We start from the raw sequence: 23805 nt of genomic DNA on the forward strand, positions 1-23805 counted from the left end.
GTCTAAAGGTCTAAAGGTCTAAAGGTCTAAAGGTCTAAAGGTCTAAAGGTCTAAAGGTCTAAAGGTCTAAAGGTCTAAAGGTTTAAAGGTCTAAAGGTCTAAAGGTTTAAAGGTCTAAAGGTCCAAAGGTATAAAGGTCTAAAGTAGACTATTTAATTTTAAAACTAGTGATAGACTTTAGTCTAGTTCAGTTCGAAATGAAGTTTTCGATTTACGCTCGAAAAAAAAAACTAGAATCAGAACGAACGAGTTATATAAAAGAAATATTATTTCCTTTTCTATTGGTTTTCAAAAGCTGTCGACAGCAAAAATAGACACAATCCTACAAAGCTTCTGTACGGAATTAAAAACTGCATAAAACATTGCGCCCGTGTGCCGAATGTCGCTCATAAAAATAACGCATAAGTTTTCATATTTTAACAACCGGCACGACGCTTTTCACCACAACTCGAAACAACTTATCGTAAAAATAAATTCTCCACCACAAACAACTACAGAAGCAAAAAAATAAAAACAGCACCACAGTCACATTCGGAGGCTCGGTTAGCAAAGAAGGAAAAAAAACCCGAACGAGGCCGTTGGAACGATAGGCCACTGCAGTCCTAATAAGAGATGCCATGCTCGGTTTCAGAAATTATAGCCGTCATAAAGAGGAAAGGATTAGGACTCATCTTTTATTCACCATTACTCGGCTGAGGACAGCGCGACTCGACGTACGGCACCGCTTCTTTCTTTTTGTTTTGAAATAGGAACCAAAGCAGGAATTTTTGAATTCCTGTTTGAGATTCTATACTGTTGGAAATCAAGCGTTGCAAAATAAGTGATATTTTCCTCCGTCAGGTGGAGCCATATTGCTTCGAACCATTGGCGGCAAGGATCACGATTGAACATATTTCGCCGCAATTGTCGAACGTTCGGTACATGAAATACTGCGTAGCCGTGATTCCACCGAGACTGGAATCGTCCTTACGAGGCTTCTGATACCAGGCCAAAAAAAAAACGGAAACCCGTTGAAATGGACTTTCATGTGCGACGACACGGCCATGTGATTCATTGACTGCACTCGAATAGCGCGGTTTGAGCCCCCAAATGGTTGGTAGTCATGTGTTACGATACCAGTTTATCGAGGCAATTTCGCCCTCACATTGAGGGGCCAAGTCTAGCGCTGCTGGTCCAAATGGCAGACACGCACTCGTTCGAGTTAATAAAAGTTTATGGAAGTGGAATATAAGCACGGTACAATATTTGCTCATACGTTTTTATTTTTGTATTGTCCAGAGAAGAAAACAAACGGAGTAATATCGAACAGATGTCAGTTGAATTACACCTTGACCCCAAGGGCCGTGTCATTGATTTTATAGACTCGAGCCTCCATCAAAGACGGCAAGATCATTATTTTTCGCGTGCTAAATCTTTCCGTCGAGTCAAGCAGGGCAATCAAAATGAATAACCAATTCAAAATGAAAATAAAATTTTTCCGGTTACTTTTTTTTTGACAGCCAAAAAATCCTTCAAAGGATAACAAGACCATCGCTCGCTCTAACTAACTAACCAACCAACCAACAAAATTGATTTAATTGAACCAAATGAATTTCGTCTTACCGCTGCCAGGAGCGCGGAGAGATATTTTGCTTGACAGGAGCAACAGAAATAGCTAAACTAAACGAAAGAAGAAAAAAAATAACTAACCAAATCCTTTTTTATTTTTCGGTTCTTATTCCATTTTCCGGGCATCACAAATTGGCTCTGGCATCGCGGAACGTGCAGCAGATTCACGATCTACAAGGTGAACAAGGCGTCCAAGAAGAAGCGGGAAAAGTCCTCGGCGAAAAAGGAACGGAAGGCGACCAAAACGTTAGCGATAGTGTTAGGTAAGTTGTGTGTTGCTTCTCGGGGATTTTATCTAGAAGGAACGAAATATTGAGGGTATTCGATGCTGTCGAGCATGCAATTCAGATCGGATATGGAACGAATCGTCGAGCCACATATCAACTCGGAGTGACGGGGCGTGGCAACGTTCGCCAAAAAAAAAAAGCGTTCAATCCTAGTCAGCACTAGTCGGAATTCAATTCAATTTAAATGGGATCACCCGGGGGCTCCTTTCGAGGGGAGGATGTGGCACTTTGCAAACGCTGACAGACAGACAGATAGACTTGGTTCGGTACTTGGTCGGTTCAAATATTTGCCAGTGGGGTTGACGATATCTACATTCCGGATTTGGGCTGACGACGGCAACGACGTTGGACGCGGAAAAGGCGTATGGAATAATTCGATTCTGATGTGCTGAGTTTTGGTTTCCCCTTTGCGTCTTATTGATCTTATTGACAAACGTCGACTGTGCTGACTTTGTGTTTGATTTTGGCAATTTTCGAAAAGTTCAGATTTAATTCCTATGCCATTCGGGTGAGTGGTTTTTTGAGTTGCTTGCAATTTTCATTCCACTTTCATTAAGTGCAAAAAATTCATAGCTCAGTGATTCCATTGAAAAAAAAAACGAATTGAACTGAAGCTCGAATATTAATCGTTCCCTCTGTTTGTGGTTTGAACTGAGCAGGTCAACAGTTCGAAAAAACCGACATAGAAAAAAAAACCGGTCAATAAATTTCATTATTTATCCTTACATAAAATACATTAACGACAAGGGTTAGTTATTTTAGTTGTTTCATTCGAAATATGTTTCATCGCTTTCTACACATTATGCAATTCGTAAATACCTTGCCATCTCTGTAAATTTCCAAAAAAAAAATCTAAGTTCTGTTCAGAACGAGAGCGGCCGAACGAGACAAATCGGCATTAGCCGGATGGGGTCAGATCTGGTGAGTAAGCAAGCCGCACGAGCAAGTACTTCCCATTGGACGAATTTCTTAAGCCAGTGTGTTTTAGGGTCAGGTCACGCTTCAAATCTGATTTTCTCAGAAACGGTGACGAATATCATAAAACCTAACTGATAATCTCTTGGAAAATTAGTTTAGATTATGCTGTAAAAATTTCAGAATGATTCATCAACTTTAGCGGTCGGGAAAGTTTTTTTTTCTGAAGGAATTTCATTGCATAGCTGAAAACGGCAACTTTCAACTTGTTTATTAAATATCTCGCTTTCAATGTCATGCATCAAAAATCTATCCTGACAATGTATAGATAATTTAATTTCGATGCGATTAGTGCATAAAAACATAGGTGCTGTCGCGATAAAAATGAAGTGATTGTTATTTTTGTGAAGGTAAGTCGATCTCTATGCAAGCGCCATTTTTTCTGCTCCAGTTTCCTGGTAACGTAACGAAGAATGAGAAAGAAATAAAATCGGCTCAGAAATGCTGTCAAACAAGCGGTAGCTTTATTGGATTTTATGTGATGTAGTCAAACTATTAACCGAAAATATAAAAACTTTCTTGGCCACCCGGCCTATCGAGAGTCATTTTGCACATATGCGAGAGAGCATGAAAAGAAATGTAATACGCAGAGCGAGGCACGTGGTTATACGCGAAGACTTTGACACAAAAAAAAAACACTTTGCGTACTTTGTTTTTAGAAAATGGATATAAAGATTGTCCCAGAAAGTATGGACGCACTTTGATTTCGCTGTAAATAATTCACAGGTGATAGATATTCAAAATTTTTTCGATATATTGATAATATTAGACTACAACAACAGAATATTATTCTCAACGTTTGCTACTTAGCTATTGTAGACTAGCTGGCGCACCTTCTTGCGAACGTTCCTCATTAAATTCCGTACAGACTTCTTGACGACAAGTTTTGACACTTTTTACAATCTTTTTCGAACTGTTGAATGGTTTCGGCTGCCGAGACATGTTTCCTAAGATGTGCCTTCGTTAATGCCCAAAATTCCTCAATTGGTCGAAGTTGTGGGCAATTTGGTGTCTTTTGGGACGAAAGTGACATTTTTGGTAGTATACCATTCTACCGTTGATTTCGAGTAGTGGCAAGAAGCAAGATCTGGTTAAAAAGCAACAGGATCTTTGTGGCTTCGAATCATGGATAGAAGTAGTAGTCCTTGATTTATATTTCGCTGTTCGTTGAAGCAGTGGTGATGAAGGGTTTCGAAATCTTACCGCAGCTACAAATTGCTTGCCAGACCATAGCTTTCTTACCAAATTTTTCGACTTCAATCAATGTCTCGGACTGGTTTAACACTTGCCCTTGTCGCACCGTATAATATTGTGGTCCCGGCAAACATTTGTTATCGAGTTTCACGTATGTTTCGTCGTCCATGATTATGCAGTTCAAATTTTCAGCAAGAATCGTATTGTACAGCTTTCGAACCCTCGGCCTGATCGATGCTTCTTGTTTCGGACTACGTTTCGGCTTCTTATAGGTTCGAAGATTCAATCGTTCTTTAGCACCAAGAACATTTGACTTCGAAGTGTCCACTTTTTTTGCCACATTCCGAACTGAAACCTCCTTCTTTTGCTCGAACGCCTTCAGTATACGTTTATTCAACTGAGAATTAGCAGGACCTTTTTTCGACCCGTTTTCGGTTTATTCTCAAAGGTGTTATCCTCACCGAACTTCCTGATTGCATTTCGCTCGGCTTTTTCACTTACTCCTTCCATTTTTGCTATCTTTCTCAGTGACAGTCCGCGTTCTGTGCACCATTTGTACACAATTTTTCGACGGTGTTCTGCTGAAGCATTTCGAAACAACCTAATGAAAACGAATAAACAACTGCACAAGTGGTTAGAGAAGAGTGTAAACAACAGGACGCAGCCATAAAAATTGACAGATTCTGAACCGTTGCAAAATGACAGCGGTTTTTGTTTGCATTCATACTGTCTTTAAACAGTCTTTTGAAAATTGCCAAACTTTTTCAACCGCCTATTTTCAAATGACGGGAGTCGAAAAATGACAAATCCGACAAAAAAAAGTGTTACACCCAAACCTTACGAACACTTTTTATACGTTACCTTTTTTTACGAACCAAATCCCAAATAACGTAATCTTTTTTACGAACCTGCTTCGGAAAAAGAGGTTTTGGAATACATCGAAAAGGAATTTCCGACTTATTTATATTCAATGAAACTACTACAATATGGGTATTTTTGGAATGGGTTCAAAGATTAGATTCCGGAAAATGATGTTTTAGGTATTTTCGAAACTCGAAATGGCGACTTCCGGTTGGTTGATATTAAAGAAAACCCTTACAATATGGGTATTTTCGGAACGGGATTGATGAGTATACGACGGAAAACTATGTTTGAGGTTGTTTTAGTTTTGGGAACAGTTTAGATTTTTTTTTACGTTTTCTTGTTTCGTCGGTTTAAGTGACGGTATACAATATTGAACACACTTTACCCTATAACTCCGGAACCGGAAGTCGAATCCGGATGAAATTCAGAAATTCCGTATGAGACCATGAGAACCTCAGTTGGTTCTCATGCCCCGATGCAATCATAGCGTATGTTGGCAACTCAAAACTTTCCGGTTCGAAACCAGTCGCCTAACTGTTCATGTTTTTTTTATCGCAAATCAAATCGCCTAAAGGTATACAATTTCATCTTACTTTGCGAAATCTATTTTTAGATTTGCACGATGAAGCCTTTTCCTCCAAAAAATGGGTTATAACAGCTGAAAAGTCGTACTAAATTTGTAACGAATTTAGATATAATATTGATATTTACATATTAAGGTTCGTAACAATTTTATTGTCACCTAGGTTAAATTGAGTTATAATTTTTGTTATTTTAACTATTAACGAGGCGAAGATTATGACTAATTTAGATAGAAAAAACGAAACAACCCCAGATACAATTTTCTTATCCCTAGTTGATCGGGAAGGAACATAATCACCTATCCTGTAACAAAATTTCATTCAAATCAAATTTGTCAGTTTTAGACTACATCCATTTGCAAAAAAATTAGTAAAGAAAGTTTGGCCCTTTTCAAAATACAGTCTAGATAGTTTTTGGGAAAACAAAGTATGCAAAGTGATTTTTCTTGTGACAAAGTCTTCATGTACCGCAAGTTTCATTGAAATCTGATAGGAAACTGCCAACATTTGTTCGAGTTAGCGCGATTCGACTTGTGCGATGGTGGTGCATTATCATGTAGCAAAATCATGGAGCAAAGCTACCTTTTCTATCTCTATACTTCGGTCGATTATTTGCAATATCTCGGTTCAAATCAGTCATCAGCTCATCGACCGTAGTAACGATTCGTTTTCACGTTTTTGTTTTTGGCTCGTTGGGTATTCGCTTTTGTACTGTGTGCGGTAAGTCGGTGCAATTTTCCGTTTGCTGCACACCGTGTTCGTTTAAGTATATTAAATATCAATTAGCTATTGAAGGATCGAATCATCGTGGTCACCACGAGATAGCGTGCGGGTGATTCTTTGGACATAAGCCATTGATGATTTAAAACTATCCTATACACTTGAATATCTCTGGTGAACTTTATTAGTTCACATACAGATCTGATTTAAGTGATAGAATATGAGCAAATGGACTAACAAATTTTATTTCAATTATAATTATAAACTCATTTCTACAAGTTTGAAAATTCATCTTTCGATTACTTCATATATGTTACTCAAACCACGGAATATCACTAATCATTATAAAAGATCAAGTTTATTCCATTTTTTAACATGTTTTACCGTTCCACTATGGTTCGAAACGGGAAATTAGCGTGACAAAAATATTTTCACTATCAAATATTATTTGTTTTTAGTTGGTGTCTTCACAAAAGTTGTTTGTAATCAAATGACGCTCCTTTTGTTGAAAAAAGTTACTAGGGTGGTCCTCATTTAGATTGAAATCTGAAATCTAACTTTCTGAATTGAACTCAAAAATGTTTTTGTTGTTGTAGAAGAGTTATTGAACTAATCATTGCGCACAATTTTGCTCAACCAAGCTTTTTCAAGTTTCGTTAAGTTGAAGTTATTACACATCTGTTGTGTGTCGAGATTTTTCGAAAATTCGTGTTGCAAACGTATCTTTTACCAACCGATCGTTAGCAATTTAATGTTGGTGAACCTTCAAGAAGTTCTTCAACGTGAAAGATCAACCGATTGTGTTTTATCGAGGAAGAAAATCAGTGTCGCTTTTATCAAATCGTTCGGATCTGTGCTTGCTCCCGCTCAAGTAGCTTATACGTCATCATCATAAACAACGCTTTCGTAAAGTTTCTGTTTGTCACGAATCTGGTGTGAAGCGCAATGGCTAAAAAACAATGCGGCGAATGCAGAGAGGATGTCAACGATATTGAACCGATGCGTTGTGGTTTTTGCGAATCCTTCTTACATATCAGCCAAACTTGTTGCGGTATAAACGCTAGAGGTTTGAGAGATTATTTTAATCTCGGAAAGCTACTACTTATATGTACACCATGCAGAGAAGAGTTAAAAGGCCGAAGCATTCGCAAGTATATTGCTGAGAACCAACAACCTCTACCGCCCGTCTCGATTAGTGATATTGATCTACCAGCGCAAGTCCAGGAGTTATCTAAAGCGGTTGTTGCTCTCAATAATAAAATAGACAATATGTCGGCACAAAGACAGCGTATATGGCCAGCACCGTCGGATACACCTAGGGGAACGAAACGTCGCCGAATGGATGATGATAAAGCGACTATTCAAGCTCCTACTGAACGCGGCATAAACGAAATTGATTTCAGTGACCTGACGGTTCGTTCTATTTTCACTAACGAAGAGAAGTTCTGGCTTTATCTTTCGGGGTTCAATCCGTTAATCACCGACGGTGATGTTCAAAAAATCTTATCCCGTTGTTTGAATATAGCGGAACCAACAGATTTCGTACGACTCGTACCGAAAGGAAAAGACGTCACTGGTATGTCGTTCGTTTCATTCAAAATTGGTCTAGATCCCAACTTGAAAACTAAAGCGTTGGATCCAGCATCATGGCCTGTTGGACTACTGTTTCGTGAGTTTATACCTCAGCCAAAAAACTACGACCGTCGAATACAACCCACCAACTCAGAGACCATGTAAACAGGCTTGTTTCAGTGCGTTCGGCAGATGACGGTGGGAACCTACGGGTTTCCACCAGAGGCGAGTATTATTCAATGAATTCATCGATTCCTACATTAAACGTTCCCGTGTTGCAGCATGACGATCCTGAAGACGCTGTGATATGGATATATTACCAAAATGTTCGTGGCATGAAAACGAAAATCGACGATATATTTTTGGCCTCGAGCGATTGTAATTACGATGTCATAATACTGACTGAAACCGGACTTGACGATCGCATTAACTCTCTGCAACTGTTTGGAACATCGTTCAATGTTTTTCGTTGTGACCGTAGTACCCTTAACAGTAACAAAACAAGTTTTGGGGGCGTTTTAATTGCTGTGTCACAAAAATACACCACCTCAAAGATCGAAACAGTGAATGGTCAATGCTTAGAACAAGTGTGTGCGAGTGCCACTGTTAAGGGGAAAAAAAATGTTCATATGTGGTGTGTACATCCCTCCTGATAGGAGTCAAATCGTCGAAGTAATAGAGGCACACATTTCCACTGTTATTGAACTAAACTGTAAGGCATCTGCTGATGAAACTATTCTTGTTTGTGGTGATTTTAATCAGCCTCGAATTGTATGGGATTATGGACTGGATACCACGCATTGTTTTAACTCTTCTTCGCTGCCCGCTGCGAGTACGGCGCTGATCGATGGCATGGATTTTTTGAATCTTCATCAGTCGAACCAAAAGAAAAATCATCTCGGACGGGTACTCGATCTAGTGTTTTGTTCTTGTGACCGCTCATTGTTTGTTGACGAGTGTGTAGCTTCGCTCCTACCCGGTGACCCGCACCATCCACCTTTAGTAATTTCGTTGCCCATTGAAGACAATAATTCACGACACGCAGCAAGTTCGGGAGACACACATTTACGGTTAAATTATAGAAAAATTGACTTCTCAGCTCTGATGGAATATTTGCAGAAATATAATTGGACAACTCTGCGCGAAACGGATAATGTTGATGAGATGGCATCGTCGTTTTGTAGTACTATCTCCCGTTGGCTCAGTACAAATTTACCATTTGTTAAACGACCTATTTCTCCCCCGTGGGCCACATCACGTTTACATGATTTAAAGCGCAAGCGCAATGCTTGGCAGCGCAGACACCGTCGTTGGCGGAGCTTAGAAACAAAACAAAATTTCAAAAAATCGAGTGATGAGTACCGCAAATTGAATGCCGGTTTATATAGAGCTTACGTCATGCGAGTTCAAACGGATCTACGTAGGAACCCCAGGAATTTTTGGAACTTTGTGAATTCGAAGCGAAAATGTTCAATCATTCCTCAGAACGTTTGTTTTGACGGTGTGACGTCTGCATCAACATCAGACTCATGTGAGTTGTTTGCTAAATTCTTCGCTTCCGTGTTTACTGAGAAAGTGGCCTCCAACATCGAAGCTGAAGTCGCCGCATCATATGTTCCTGAAAACTTAGTGGATTTGCGTACATTTATAATCACTCCCGAAATGATCAGTGCTGCAGCAAAGAAACTGAAGAGTTCGTACTCGGCTGGACCTGATGGAATTCCTTCTGTCGTTTATACTCGCTGTGCAACTGCTCTGCTCGAACCATTATGTTACGTGTTCAACAAATCGTTCGAGCATGGTATATTTCCAACGATATGGAAGCAGTCGTTCATGTTTCCAGTCTACAAAAACGGTGATCGAAAGGATGTGAGAAATTATCGTGGTATTACGAGCCTATCTGCTGCCTCCAAGCTATTCGAAATAGTTGTCAGCTCTGTTGTTCTTCCTCGTACAAAAAGTTATATATCAACCGATCAGCATGGATTTATGCCAGGACGATCCGTTAGTACAAATTTGCTCGATTTTACCTCGACCTGCTTTTCGCGTATGGAGGAAAGGGTACAAATTGATGCAGTATACACCGATCTAAAAGCGGCTTTTGATCGTATAGACCAACGAATTCTATTATGTAAACTGATGCGACTTGGTGCATCACACAAGTTCGTTGAATGGTTGAGTTCCTATTTGTGTGGTAGAGTCCTACGCGTACAATTGGGAACCTCAGTTTCATCCCCGTTTACGAATAAATCAGGGGTTCCGCAGGGCAGTAATATGGGTCCCCTTTTGTTTGCACTGTTTTTCAACGATGCCGCTTTGCTGCTTGGTTATGGATGCAAGCTGATCTACGCTGACGATTTGAAGCTGTACTTAGTAATTCGTAATTATGAGGACTGCGTCCATCTTCAAGAGCTGCTAGATGAATTTGTCGCATGGTGTCGACGAAACCATCTTGTGATCAGCATTGCCAAATGTCAAGTAATTACATTTCACCGAATACTTCGTCCATTAATCTTCGACTACAAAATTGATGGACAAACACTTACAAGAGTTGACTGTGTTAATGACCTTGGTGTTGTATTGGATGCAAAACTCACATTTAATCAGCATCGTTCTGCTTTAATATCTAAGGCAACGAAACAACTCGGATTCGTAGCTAAAATCAGCAGAGATTTTAAGGATCCACATTGTTTGAAGGCGTTATACTGTTCCTTAGTGCGACCATTGCTGGAAAATGCCAGTTTGGTATGGAGTCCATATCAACTCGTTTGGAACTTGCGGATTGAGCGTCTTCAGAAAAGATTTATTCGGCTTGCGCTAAGAGACCTTCCCTGGCGAAATCCCTTGGATCTGCCACCGTACCCTGATCGATGTCGCCTGTTAGGTCTTGACACTCTGGAACGACGAAGGAAGATTCAACAAGCTGCGTTTGTGGCGAAGATTATCAACGGCGAAATCGACTCTCCAAAAATCCTGTCTCTCATCGACTTCCGGGTTTCACAACGAACTCTACGATCAACAGGTTTGCTACAACGAAGATTCCATCGAACATCGTTTGGAGCCAACGAACCTATTGCAGCGTGTGTTCGAACTTTCTCCCTAGTTGAAAATTTATTCGATTTTGGTGAATCATCGCATAAGTTTGTTCAGAAAGTGTCGCAACCCTCGATTTTATAACTTAACTTTATATTCATTAAGACTTTTATTGTCAGATGGAACAAGCAAACAAATAAACAAATAAACAAATATGAGTTACCAGTAAAAAGTTATGACTGTTTTTTAATCAAAAACTAGTCAAGCTTCAAATATCAATATTCATTAGATGCCAGATAGATGAAAATGTATCCTATGCGGTTCCTGAAAGGTCATAACATAAGAAAAAGTTTAAAAGAAAATTGGAAGGGTGTTTTTTCTTTAACTCATTCAAATTAGTTTTAAAAATACCTTCAAAAAACTCAAAAACATTGCATAACTCTTAAACGCCTTAACGTATCAACACACTTTTTTCAGCAAAATAATAGTATCAAATTAGCTCTACAAATGTTCCCTACATTGTCCTTTCGAGAAATGAGACACACAAAAACTACTACCTCTACCGATTTCTACAAACTAAGACTCGTTTGAAAGGTACTATTGGGTCATTGATCAAGTTTGCAGATCAATTTGCTGTGACTTCTGGTTCCGGAGGTATGATGGTATAAGTGATGTAACCGACAAAACGTGTTATTTTTTACCACAATATTTTTTCAGAGACGGCTGAGCCGATTTTGACAAGCCTATGCTCGTTTTTTCAAGGTACTATTAAATTGTGGATCACTTTTGGTTCCGGAATAATAATGGTAAAAGTGACCTAAACAAATAACACAGTTTTCCTCGGCTGAATTCTACTCGAAGATGACTCAACAAATTTCGATAAACCAAGGATTATGCGAAAGCTAACAATGTCAATCAAATTTAAAAAGTGCACATAACTTTTTGCGTTTTTTTTTGCGATTCGTCTTCGACTCATCAGTAAATTAGCAGTGCATGTTGTACTGTCAACGTCACCTAACGATTGAACATAAACAGCTAACACATGCAGTATGCGCTATTGGCAAAACACTATGTTTTCTGAAAAGCTCATAATGGAGAAAACCCCAACAAATTAGTTTATTAAATAAAACCGGTTTAACAGACGTCACCACAAACTCTGCATGAAAATAAATTCTACGAAAAGAATAAACCATTCAACGTTTAAAAATAATCCTTCCTCCGTGCGATCGTCCCATGCTTCATTTGTGAACTCAAGCATGCTGTTGAATTAGCTATTCATTCGACATTTACAATTCTACGCCACAGTTTTTCGCAGGGATGTTTTTGCTCTGTCACGATCCCATCCAAACTTCAACTTATCCTTCGCTTTCAACGAAACACACAGATTTTGAATTTTTTTTCCCTCTCGAACCGAACCGACCACGTCTGGGGTCCCAAGAGCAGTGAGCAAAATGAAAATAAAGTACCAAGCAACAATTGAACTAGTCTACCGGGGAAAATACTTACCCACATCGGAAAACTTTTCTCCATCGCATTAATGAAGCTGTTGTACGTAGAACCCTCCCCCCTTCCCCACAAAACTCAACGTGGATGCGCGATGTCTGACACCGCCACGGCATACGAACAATTGGCATAATACTTCAGCTTGAAAAAAAAAGAATTAATTTGTAAAATCCCACAGCGAAAAAAAAAATTGCGGACTGGAACTTGAGTTAGTTGGCAGTGTTTCTTCTTTTGTGTTTGGTGTTGCGGTATTCTGGTCCATTCTCTCCATTTTTTCCGACATTTAGGAAATTTTTCTTTTATGTCTTCTATCCGTTATACCTACCGCATTTATGTCAAACGGGGTGAACCCCGGCTAACACATTGAAAAACACACAGCCGTACAAACTTTGAAAAATTCCTTCGCTATCCCCTGCGTACCCCAGCTATGGCAGTATACGGAAAATATGAGAAACACGGCAAAACATATCGGTTTTTATTCGAAGCAGCCCTTGTAAGGCAATGTCGGAATATGCGGGAAAAAACTTTACTCCCGAGGCGAAACAGCGTATGTAACGACAAAACAATATGAGGATGATGATGGTGATGCTTTCGTTTTACCGAGAATTTTCGTTCGGGTGTATGTGTGTATGTTTTCGAGATCGAACTGGAGCAACACGGTGAAATTGATCGTTAACGTTTGCAAAACTCTAAACAGAGATCAACTGCCTTGTCGACAACTTTAAAGCTTGTGATGCATTGATTGACTAACTAACAGTTGTTTTGTTTTTGAGATCTACGAAACAGTCTGCCTCCGGGTTACGGTACAGGTGAAATTGATGTCGTTTCATCTTCGACTTGCTAATGCATAGCAGTTCAAATTGAACAGTTAGAGCATCGTTGCAGTATCAGGAATCAGGAATCAGAACAAATTGGCTCAAATGGCACGTTCCCCTTGATATTTGGAGATTTGTGCCTTGCCATCAATATGTTTTTAGCATCATTTTCCCGATATATAAGAGGGAAGGATTGAAAGGAAATGGTAAGGGTTGGACTAGGAGGATGGGAAAAATTGACGACACAAAAACACATAAAAGCAGAAGTAAATTCTGCATCCCTAAGGGATGCCGAACAATCTGCTGAGGATCACATTTAGTGGAAACAGAAGTAAATTCTGAACCTCTACGAGGTCCCGAACAGTCTGCTGTTAATAAAACCTCCAACCTCCGAGAGGATTTAGAGATCTTACAAAAGCGACACCATTCTGCACTCCCGGAAGAATGCAGAACGATTCGCAGTATGTACGAGCAGAAGTAAATTCGGTAACCCCTAAAGGATGCCAAACAATCTGCTAAACCCTATTTAAGGTGAATACAGAAGGGATGCATTCACTCCAGGAAACGAGAAAATATCTTTCAATTTTAGCTCCGCATACACAGACTCAACCATGTATGGAGAACCAAAAACCCGGATACGTAGCTGCGTCAATGCGGGACAGTTACATATCAGATGATATGAAGTACCATAATCGCATTCACACAAATCACACGAATAATACTCAGCACGTTGAATAGTAGCCATGTGATAATTGAGTTTGCAAATGCCCAGTCAGAGCTCTGGCCAGAATACTTCAATGATACTTGTAGAAATGCAGTAGACAATTTGACATTTTCAGATTTAAATCTGGTAGAAATGCTTTTGTCTGAGCGCAAGTTTGCAAGCTGCGCCAGTAGCTGGCATGTTTGGATGCAGCCCAAGAACGCATCTTGTGCTTTATCCAACTAGTTGAAAGTGGTAAAGCTGGTTCGGGACCAACGAAATCATTCGTTGCACCAGCTCTAGCCAACTCACCAACCCATTCATTTCCAGTAATACCAGAATGCCCGGGCATCCATAAGAAGTAAACAGCATTTGAAATGCTGAGGTCTTCAATTTGAGTTCGACATGCGATCACTAGATTCGACCGTGAGTCATTCGAACTGAGTGCTTTTAAGGCTGCCTGACTGTCGGAACAAAAATAAATTCGTTTACCACAGATCCACTGCTGAAGTGCCGATTGTACTCCACACAGAATCGCGTAGATTTTTGCTTGGAACACAGTACAGTATCTACCAAGTGAATGAGACTGCTCCAGCCTCATTTCACGACAGTAGACACCAGCACCAGCACGACCATTCAACAGAGAACCGTCCGTATAACAAACTATGTGTTCATCAAGTTGTCGTTCCAGACAACCAGACAACCATTCCTCACGAAAAGGATAGCTCACATTGAATGTTTTGAAAGGAAAACTGCATGTGAGAGTTAGGTCACTAGGAGCGAGTAAATACTCATCCCACGTAACCATTTGAGAAAACAAGCGAGTGTGGCTGGTAGCATAATCTAATGGGTTACTGTTCCAAAGCCCTGTAACCCTAAGACGGTATGCTTCTTGTTTTAGGAACACATGTAGTGGTTTAATGCACAGTAGCGCCTCTAGAGCAGCAGTAGGAGTTGTCGTGAATGCTCCTGTCATCGCCATTAGGACCATCCTTTGGAGATGATTTAGCTTTGACTGAACTGTCGCGACTTCTCCTTTCTGCCACCATACAAGACATCCATATGCTAAAATTGGTCTAACAATAGTTGTGTAGATCCAATGAATATATCTGGGTTTGAGTCCCCATGATTTTCCAAAAGCTCGTCTACATTGGCCGAAAGCCATGCAAGCTCTTTTAATCCTGAAGTCAATGTGAGCAGACCAATTCAGTTTTGAGTCAAGAATAACCCCGACGTATTTAACTTGATCGACCACAGTGACCTCTGAATCGAAGAACTGCAACGGACGAGCTCCTGTGATTATCCTACGATGACTGAAAAGCACCATTGATGTTTTGCCCGGATTTACAGACAATCCAACCTGACAACACCATTGTTCAACAGATCGCAGGGCTTGCTGCATTAAATCAAAGAGAGTGTTAATGCTTATACCGGTCATCAATATATGATAATCGTCGGCAAAACCATAAGTCGGAAATCCAAGGTTATTAAGTTTCCTTAACAAACTATCAGCGACTAGGTTCCATAAAAGTGGGGATAGTACACCACCTTGAGGACACCCACAGACACTCAGCTTTCTAATCTCTGCTTGCCGAAGTGATGAACAAAGAAGTCGATTGCTAAGCATTGCGTGTATCCAATTTGTGATACTTGAAGGTATGCCATGACCACGGGCTGCTTCCAGAATTGAACTGAAAGACACGTTATCAAAGGCACCTTCAATATCTAGGAAAACTCCCAAGCAAGATTGCTTTTGTGAGAAAGCTTTTTCAATGTTGTACACAACATCATGTAACAGGGTTGTAGTGGACTTTCCACGCTGGTAAGCATGTTGCATTCCATGTAGCGGTTGCACGCCCAGACTAACATTCCTGATATAGTGATCGACTATGCGTTCCACTGTTTTAAGAAGAAATGAGCTAAGACTGATAGGCCTGAAACTCTTCGCTTCCTCATAAGTATCGCGTCCGCCTTTGGGAATAAATTTGACAATTATTTCCTGCCAGGCTCTTGGAATATACCCAGTCGCAAGACTAAAAGTAAGTATTTTCTTCAAAACATGTTTGAAATGTTCATACCCTTTCTGCAGTAACACTGGGGAAACTCCATCCTTTCCAGAAGATTTGTACGGAGCAAAACTCTCAACTGCCCATTTGACCGATTCACAACGCTTCGAGCATGGGCCCAAGAATCGTAACTACCTGAAAAAGTCTCGGGAAGAGCTGTCGGTGATGGATCCATACATCCTGGAAAGTGAGTGTTAAAAAGGCAGTGAAGTACATCACTTTCATCAGACAAGTGTTCACCATCTGAAGTTCTTAAGAAACTGACATTAAAGTCCTTAGACTTCGAAAGTAACTTATTTAGTCTGCTAGCCTCGTGGAGACTAGAGACATTTGTGCAGAGGCTTTTCCAACCACTTCGCTCAGACGATCGAAGAGCATTTTTGTAAGCCCTTCGAGCCAACACGAATGCCTCCGACCCATCTCTGCGTCGGTGGTTCCAAGCTCTTCTGCATAGTTTCCTTAGTTCAGCATTCCACCAAGGAGTTCCTCTAGTAGCTCGCACAATCCGAAGTGGACAAGCCTCTTCATATGCTGCAACTATGAGTGAATTTGTCTCGTCGACAACATTTTCCAAATCAATTGGGGTTTCAACTGTTGGTTGGTACCCGTAAAATCTAGTCGCCAAGCCCTCTTCATAGAGGTCCCAGTTTGTAGATTTGGAATTACGATATGTGATAATATCAAATTTAACGTTTGAATGATCAAAGAATATGTACTTATGATCAGACAACGAAGGTTCGAGCTCATCGGAGACGAGCCAATTCACCAACTCATGCGCAATTCTATCAGAGCAGAGAGTTACGTCCAAAACCTCCTCTCTGCCAGATCTCGCAAAAGTTGGACGGTTTCCTGCATTGACTATGTGCAGGTTTGTACTGCTCACGAATTCCATTATATCAGAGCCTCTCGAATTTATATCTGTGCTGCCCCAAATGATATGGTGAGCATTTATGTCACTGCCGATTACAAGCGGTAAATCACTTTTGCAGCAGTATGATACAACCTTTTTGAAGTCATCGCTTGGCGAAGGTTGGTTATGCGGTAAATATGCCGAACATTAGACATATTTCCTGTCTATGCCATCAATAGTCATACCAACTGTGACAGCACAAATGTCCCGAGTTGTGAGCTCCGATATGAGAGAAACATCGAGAGCACTATTTGCAAGTATGCATGCTCGAGGCATTTCACGTGGATTAGTCATACCGTTCTTGTTGAAGGCAACAAAGACTGGGTTTAACAATTTTCCAACGTAGAAGTTTCCCTTTTGGAAATATGGTTCTTGAACCAAAGCTATAGAAGCTTTACCTTCTTGAAGAAGTCTGGATAGATTCATAGTTGCTGTACGTTTATGCTGAAGATTGATTTGTGCCACTCTAACCATTATAAATTAGAGTAACGAACATTCCACCTCCAGCACCAACCGTACAACAACTACAAGAAACCAAATATATTGGCTTATAATCGCCTATAGCGAACCATGTAGGGATTTTTTTAAATGTTTTAATCATTTAAATCCCACGAGTTGCGAAGAAAGAAGTCGTCCCCTGTGCCAGAGCTTCGCTTAACACAGTAAGGGAACACCCCAAGATATTCCGTTCACGACTGCATTGTTTAACCTCCTGCAGCCATTCAGCCATCGGCACGGAAATACACCTTGGCTTAGGAGTTCCTATTTTTGTGGCCTTTTACGACATGGAACAGGAAACCAGTGGATCAATTCTTGGTAAAAAATAATTCCGCCGGATGCCACACGGCTTACCTGTTTGGTGGACTTATACCACCGGTACAGGTGGACCGTAGCGTTATTCTTAGCCAGTTGAGAAACCGCTACCGACACTACACGGCTATCTAGGCTGCTCAGAGAGGGAAGTTGACATTGATGGTCAACTTCCATGGATGGCCGAGCAGCTCTGCTCCGGGTTACGGTACAGGTGAAATTGATGTCGTTTCATCTTCGACTTGCTAATGCATAGCAGTTCAAATTGAACAGTTAGAGCATCGTTGCAGTAACAACTATAAATGACAGACACACATAAAAGCCGACCATACACACTTTAAAAAAAACCCTGTGATTTTACATCTTATTAGATGCACATAAATGGAGCGTCGCAGCTCACGCAAATTTACGTGAAAGAACATTTAATATTGTGTCTAAAACTCCATGCATGAAATTCATTGAAATAAAAAAAAGAATACTGAGAGCAACCGTCGCGACTTGAACCGAGAATCATTGGATCGCAAGTACGCCTGTTAATCAAAGGTGCATTTAAATTCATACAGTCGCACCTGATAGCAGAACGCAAGTTACAGTCGAAACCAGTAAAATTCAAGCTCATCTAATATTAAATCATTACAAATTAGATTTTCCGTCATTTTACAAATTAGGTCTTTATGAATTTCATCGTATGAGGGATTAGGTCACCTGTAAAATTCAAATTTTTTTGGTGTGTAATAACGCTCGTAAGCACATTGTAAAATGTTCAACTTTTATACATAACAATAGGAACTCAAGATGATTCACGAAAGTACAACAAATTTTGTTGCAGTGCCTTTTTCTGTCGGTAAGTTAGCGAGAGCCTGCAAACTTCCCTAAAAATAGAAATAGAATTCCGAATGCAGCAAACAGTTCTCCAATCTTATTTCAATTTTAAAACCTATTTGGCAAAATGGGATGAGATGCCGCACTTTTCTTCAAAATAAAACAAAATGAACAGAACGCAACTGTGTGTTCGCAACTTCAGGAATTTTTACTCATTTGTTAAACTAGAACCGTCAGTATGAAAATATAGGACAGCGACTTAACATGCTACTTGGCTCTGGAGCTGAACTCTGAATTTTGAGTTTGAATTCTGATTTTTTTTATCTGAATTCTGAAACTAAACTCGGGAATTGAATTCTGGAAATTTGTATTATGGATCTTAATTCTTGAACTGATTTCGGGAGCTGTAACTGAATTCTGGAACTGAACTTGTAGTTATCTAATTTTTGTTTTGGTATAGTATTTTGAAAGTACTCAATCAATTTTCTACAACTTTTCAACACCTTTTTGCATAATTTAAAGTTTTCGAGTTCAACGATTTGAGGAAATTGCATGCAAAAATACATCCGCCCTTTGTAAAAATCAGTGTAGAGTCGAAGCGATGTAAAACGATTGGTTTGTCAAAATGGAAACATGTGCAAAATTACATTTTATTTTTGATTTTATTCAAGTTTAAAAAAAATCTTCTAGTGATGTTTTTGAAAACATAAGAAATATGAGAAAGGCATCATTACACTACTAGGTGGATTAAAAAAGGTTTTTTTCAGTGTTTTCAGGGGAAAATGATTATTGAACTGTCAAAAATAACTGCTCGTCTGTCAAATTATATCAGGTGCACAACTTTGCCGCCGTTTTCCGATAGGTGGCTGTACCGGCTGAGGCTGGTCAAAATACATAGATGATAATGCCTTTAAAGTTATCGCCGTTTCAGTGACAGTTGTTCTTGTTTTCGTATTATTCACGTTCGAAAATGTCTATTTATGTGCCCAATTCTCGCCATTTGCGGGAAGTTTTACTTTTCTGTTACAATTCGAAAAAAAATGCAGCTGAAGCGCATCGAATGCTCTCAGAAACTTACGGTGATGCTGCTCTGAGTAAAAAAACTTGTCGGGAGTGGTTTCAACGTTTTAAAAATGGCGATTTCGATGTCGATGACAAACATGGTGGTGGAAGAAAAAAAACTTTCAAAGATGAACAACTGTAAGCATTGCTTGATGATGATTCGTGCCAAACCCAAGTAGAGCTTGCCGAATCGTTGGGAGTGAGTCATCAAGTCATTTCGAAACGTCTCAAGACCCAGGGCATGATTCAATGACATGACAAAGTCATCCTCCAATACGACAATGCTCGGCCTCACGTCGCAAAAGTGGTCAAAAATTACCTGGAAACGCTGAAATGGGAAGCCTTCCCCACCCGCCGTATTCCCCGGATGTCGCCCCTTCTGACTTCCACTTATTCCGTTCGATGACACACGGGCTGGCAGATCAACATTTTCAATCCTTCGAAGAGTTGGAAAAATGGATTGCTTCATGGATAGCGTCAAAAGAGGACTCCTTTTTTCGAGCCGGGATCCGAAAATTGCCGGAAAGATGGGAGAAAGTTGTCGCTAGCGACGGACAATACTTTGAATAACACATCTGTAAGCACTTTTTCTCAATGAAGCTTTTAATTTTGAAAAAAAAACAGCGGAAGCAAAGTTGCACACCTGATAACTAAAAACAAAAATAATTCACCAAATGGTTTATAGCCTAAGTGTTATAGATTTTCATAAACAGTTTTATGATTTTCTCATAAAACTCTGTTTTTTAGGCATTGTTTTATTTTCCATTACATATATTTTTTAGAATCAAATATGTTCACGCTTCGCCTTTGACTCATCAGTGCATATCAGTTGAAATTGAACTGCTTAATGCAAAACTTGGCAGTTCAATTTGAACATTTGAATACAGAACACTTTTCATTTGCAAAGAAGGGCGATGTCTTCACTGACGTACCGAACGAAAACGAATTTTCGACTTTTTCTGGCCAATGCAGATTTAGTCATTCAGGAGTTGTTTGTGTTAGGGCACATAACTGTTTTCAAATATATATTTTTATTTCGTCTTTGACTCATCAGTGCATTAGGATTCCGAGTGGGTATTTAAATGTTTTCAAGCAATACCAATAAATCAAAGGCCGCCATACTGGGTTTCAAAACGATCCCAAACATTGTGTTACGGCACCTACTCTTCACATCCGTTCCAAAACAGTCACATGATTTAAGGGTTTCCACATTCATAACACAACGTAATTTTTTTTACAAACTACCTCCATTTACGATCCCCCGTTTAGTTCGTTTATTAAGGTTTCGGTGTATTCTATTTGTTTGATATGACGTCACTAAATAGAAATTTTTAGCACACTTCTTCCCACAAATAACCATGGGCTCTCCTTCATCGTAGTTACACCACTGGCAAAAGCATAGTTTTCCGTTGGAATCGGTCCTCTCGGCACACCCTTTTCAATATGACAACCTAGATTTCATTTTCTATGCATAGAAATAGCCGTCGAACCGGCAGTTACAGTACAAGCAAAACATGAACAATTCCATGTGAGTACGCAATTTTCAGCAAACTTCTCTCTCAGTAAAGAAGTGCTCATTTGGACACCGGAATCTGCTGCCTTCCGACGTTCCACAACGTAATGTTCGAATCCACAGTTCATATGAAACCTTATTAGGCAGTCAAACGACCACACGTTGCACGTTTCCCCCGGCAGCTGAGCCTGGGACGCGAAGACAAGGTGGATGAGGCTCGAGTACACAAAAAATAGCATCCGAAAATTCGTGAATGTGAATGGGAGAATATGTTATGGTGTGAGGAGGGGGGAAGGGAGTTCCCGTCCCTGTGTTTCTCTTTGTGCCCGTGCTCAGTCGGGAGATGTGTAATGTTACCAACAAGGACACGGTTGTTGCGCTAATCAAATTTCACTTCTCCGGTACGCGAACTCCGCATTGCAGAGAATGTCTGCGGTCCTCTGCTAAAGCGCTAAAGTCCTCTGCTAGAGTCTGCGATGGGGGGTTCGTCGCTTCCTGATGACTTCTGGCTGATGATGCTCGAATGTGTGCGACCGCAGTTGGTTTCAACGGACGACGTTCGCCTGAAAACGGCCTGACGGTATTGTTTTGCTTCGTTTTTTTTCTGTTGGTTTGTGCTTTCTGTCAGCCGTGTTTTCTTTTTTTGGTTTTAGCCTCGGTGTTGGTTAGTGTTTCCGAGTTTGCTCAACGCGCCGAAACCTGAATGGACTGCAAAAGTAAATTGTTTTGGGATTTTGTTGTTTCAGAAGTCCTAAAGTTTGGTCGGTTAGGCGTTTTTTTTTCTCTCTCTCTCTCTTTTTCAGGATCCTGCCGAAATCAGATCCCAGCCGGTGGTATTTATGTCGGGTTATTATGGAACCTATGGAGCGTAATTAAATTATCATTTTATCTGCTGTTTAATAATTCAGGATGAGAATGGCAACCAGGAAATATGCAACATTGTTTTCCGGGTTAATTTCACCCTTGGTTTGAATTCACTAACGGTTGTGTGAAAAATACAAAAAAAAAACCCTTTCATTAATATAATTTCAATCAGTTTTTTGTGGGCATTTAAATCAATCAAAGGCTGTCATTACGAACACTTCAATTAAAAACCTTATTTATGCTTCACTGGAAACGACGTTTCATATAATTTAAAATCAAAAAGCATATAAAATTGTTGCTGATTGTTCGATTGAATCCATTGCCCATTGTCAAAACCTCAAACACAGTCGTCAACGAAATATTTTTCATTTCATCAATTGAATTTCATTAACTGGCCTTCATTTTCAACTGTTTCTAACATAAACTTATCACGGTTTTTTATGTTTCTTATCCATCCATAGGCGTATTTTTAATCTGCTGGGTACCGTTCTTCACGTGCAACATCATGGATGCGATGTGCACCAAGCTGGACATGACCTGCCAGCCGGGTGTGACGGCTTTCATCCTGACTACCTGGCTCGGTTACATGAACAGCTTCGTCAATCCGGTCATCTACACCATCTTCAATCCGGAGTTCCGGAAGGCGTTTAAAAAAATCATGAACATCGATTGAGTGCGGCGCATCGTGCCGGGCGGTGGTGGCGACGGCGGCAATGGTGGTGTCAATGGCGTTGGTGGCAGCAGAGGTAAGACACCGGCAGGACGTGCGACCCCCCGAACCGGTACGTTGGCGGTGGTGATGGAAGGGGTGGCGGTTGCGGCTGCGGCTGCAGCAACGACTGCGACGACAATACCGGAATGTGATTCCCGGGAACTGTCGTCGTCCGGTGGAATGGAAACGGTGGGTGCTACCAGTGCCAGTGGCACCGGGGATGGTCCGGCCACAACCGCGTGGCATCCAAACGAAACCAACTGACCAACTGTAGAGAGGGACCGGCCCGCAGCAGGGCTGGAATTGGGTGATAGCTAGAGTATTACGAGATTTGCTTTGCATTCGTTCAGTTCCTATTTCCGTTGGTGCGACGGAATCACACACACACACAGGTGTTCGTAAAGTTTTCTTTGATGAGAGAAAAAAAGAGGGAAACGCTACACGGAAGACGTTACCATAAGTTGCTAGTGATGGTAACTCAAAGCCTGTCAAAAGTGATCATTTTTAGCTGTAGTTTAACAATAATGAAATTTTCAAAGTGAATTATTTGAAATTATTTGTTCTGCAAATTTTAGGAATCAAAAGTTTCTGAACAGTGGAATTGTAAATCAAACTTCAGCTCAATTCTGGTCACATGTATCGCGGCCATTTCATATATTTTGAATGCCACATTTTATTAAATAACTTTTCAACCAATGAAGAAGCCTAAACATATAGAGCACTTTTAGATTTTCGTTGGATCAGCTAAGCTATCAAACCTTTTTCTTTAAGTTCCTCTTGAGGTTTAGGACAATCGTTTCGTCGATTGTCACTTTTCTTTTTGGTTTGTTGATATCGCTTCAATTCTGATACCACTTTAACGCTCCAGAATAATAGTGGCAGAATGCCAAATTCAGCTATGATAATGCAAGGCACTTACGCCTTCGGATAAGTTGGAAACTTGCCTAACTATTACCTTTTTACAAAAAAAAATATCTCTCCAAAACCGGAAAATCCGTCTCTCGCTTAACAGAGTAAAGAAACTATGAACATGTAACTTTGACTGAAGCCGTCGTCGGATAGTTTCCGACATTTTCTTTGAAACAATTTGCAATTTTAATTGTCCAACATTTACATTCTGGACTACCAGAATCAAAACTGAAACCAAGTAGTTTGGACAGTGTGGACGGGCTTTCGGAAAAAACGGTGGTG

The 23805-nt window shown here is 40.2% G+C and overlaps 1 protein-coding gene across 3 annotated transcripts in view; it reads left to right on the forward strand.

The window, feature by feature from the left end:
- The window catches only part of LOC131432793 (dopamine D2-like receptor), a 763103-nt gene extending 739560 nt beyond the window's left edge, over positions 1 to 23543 (forward strand). For 2 of the 3 annotated variants that reach the window (XM_058599309.1, XM_058599311.1), the window contains 2 exons: positions 1768 to 1871; positions 22364 to 23543. In XM_058599309.1, the coding sequence (XP_058455292.1) occupies positions 1768 to 1871; positions 22364 to 22575 (316 nt within the window). In that variant the 3' untranslated portion in view covers positions 22576 to 23543. The remainder of the gene's footprint in view (positions 1 to 1767; positions 1872 to 22363) is intronic. The other variant, XM_058599310.1, reaches the window with a different exon arrangement.
- The last annotated feature ends 262 nt before the right edge of the window (positions 23544 to 23805 follow it).

This window comes from Malaya genurostris, chromosome 2 (genome assembly GCF_030247185.1).
Source record: "Malaya genurostris strain Urasoe2022 chromosome 2, Malgen_1.1, whole genome shotgun sequence".
In the NCBI taxonomy this organism is placed as follows: domain Eukaryota; kingdom Metazoa; phylum Arthropoda; class Insecta; order Diptera; family Culicidae; genus Malaya; species Malaya genurostris.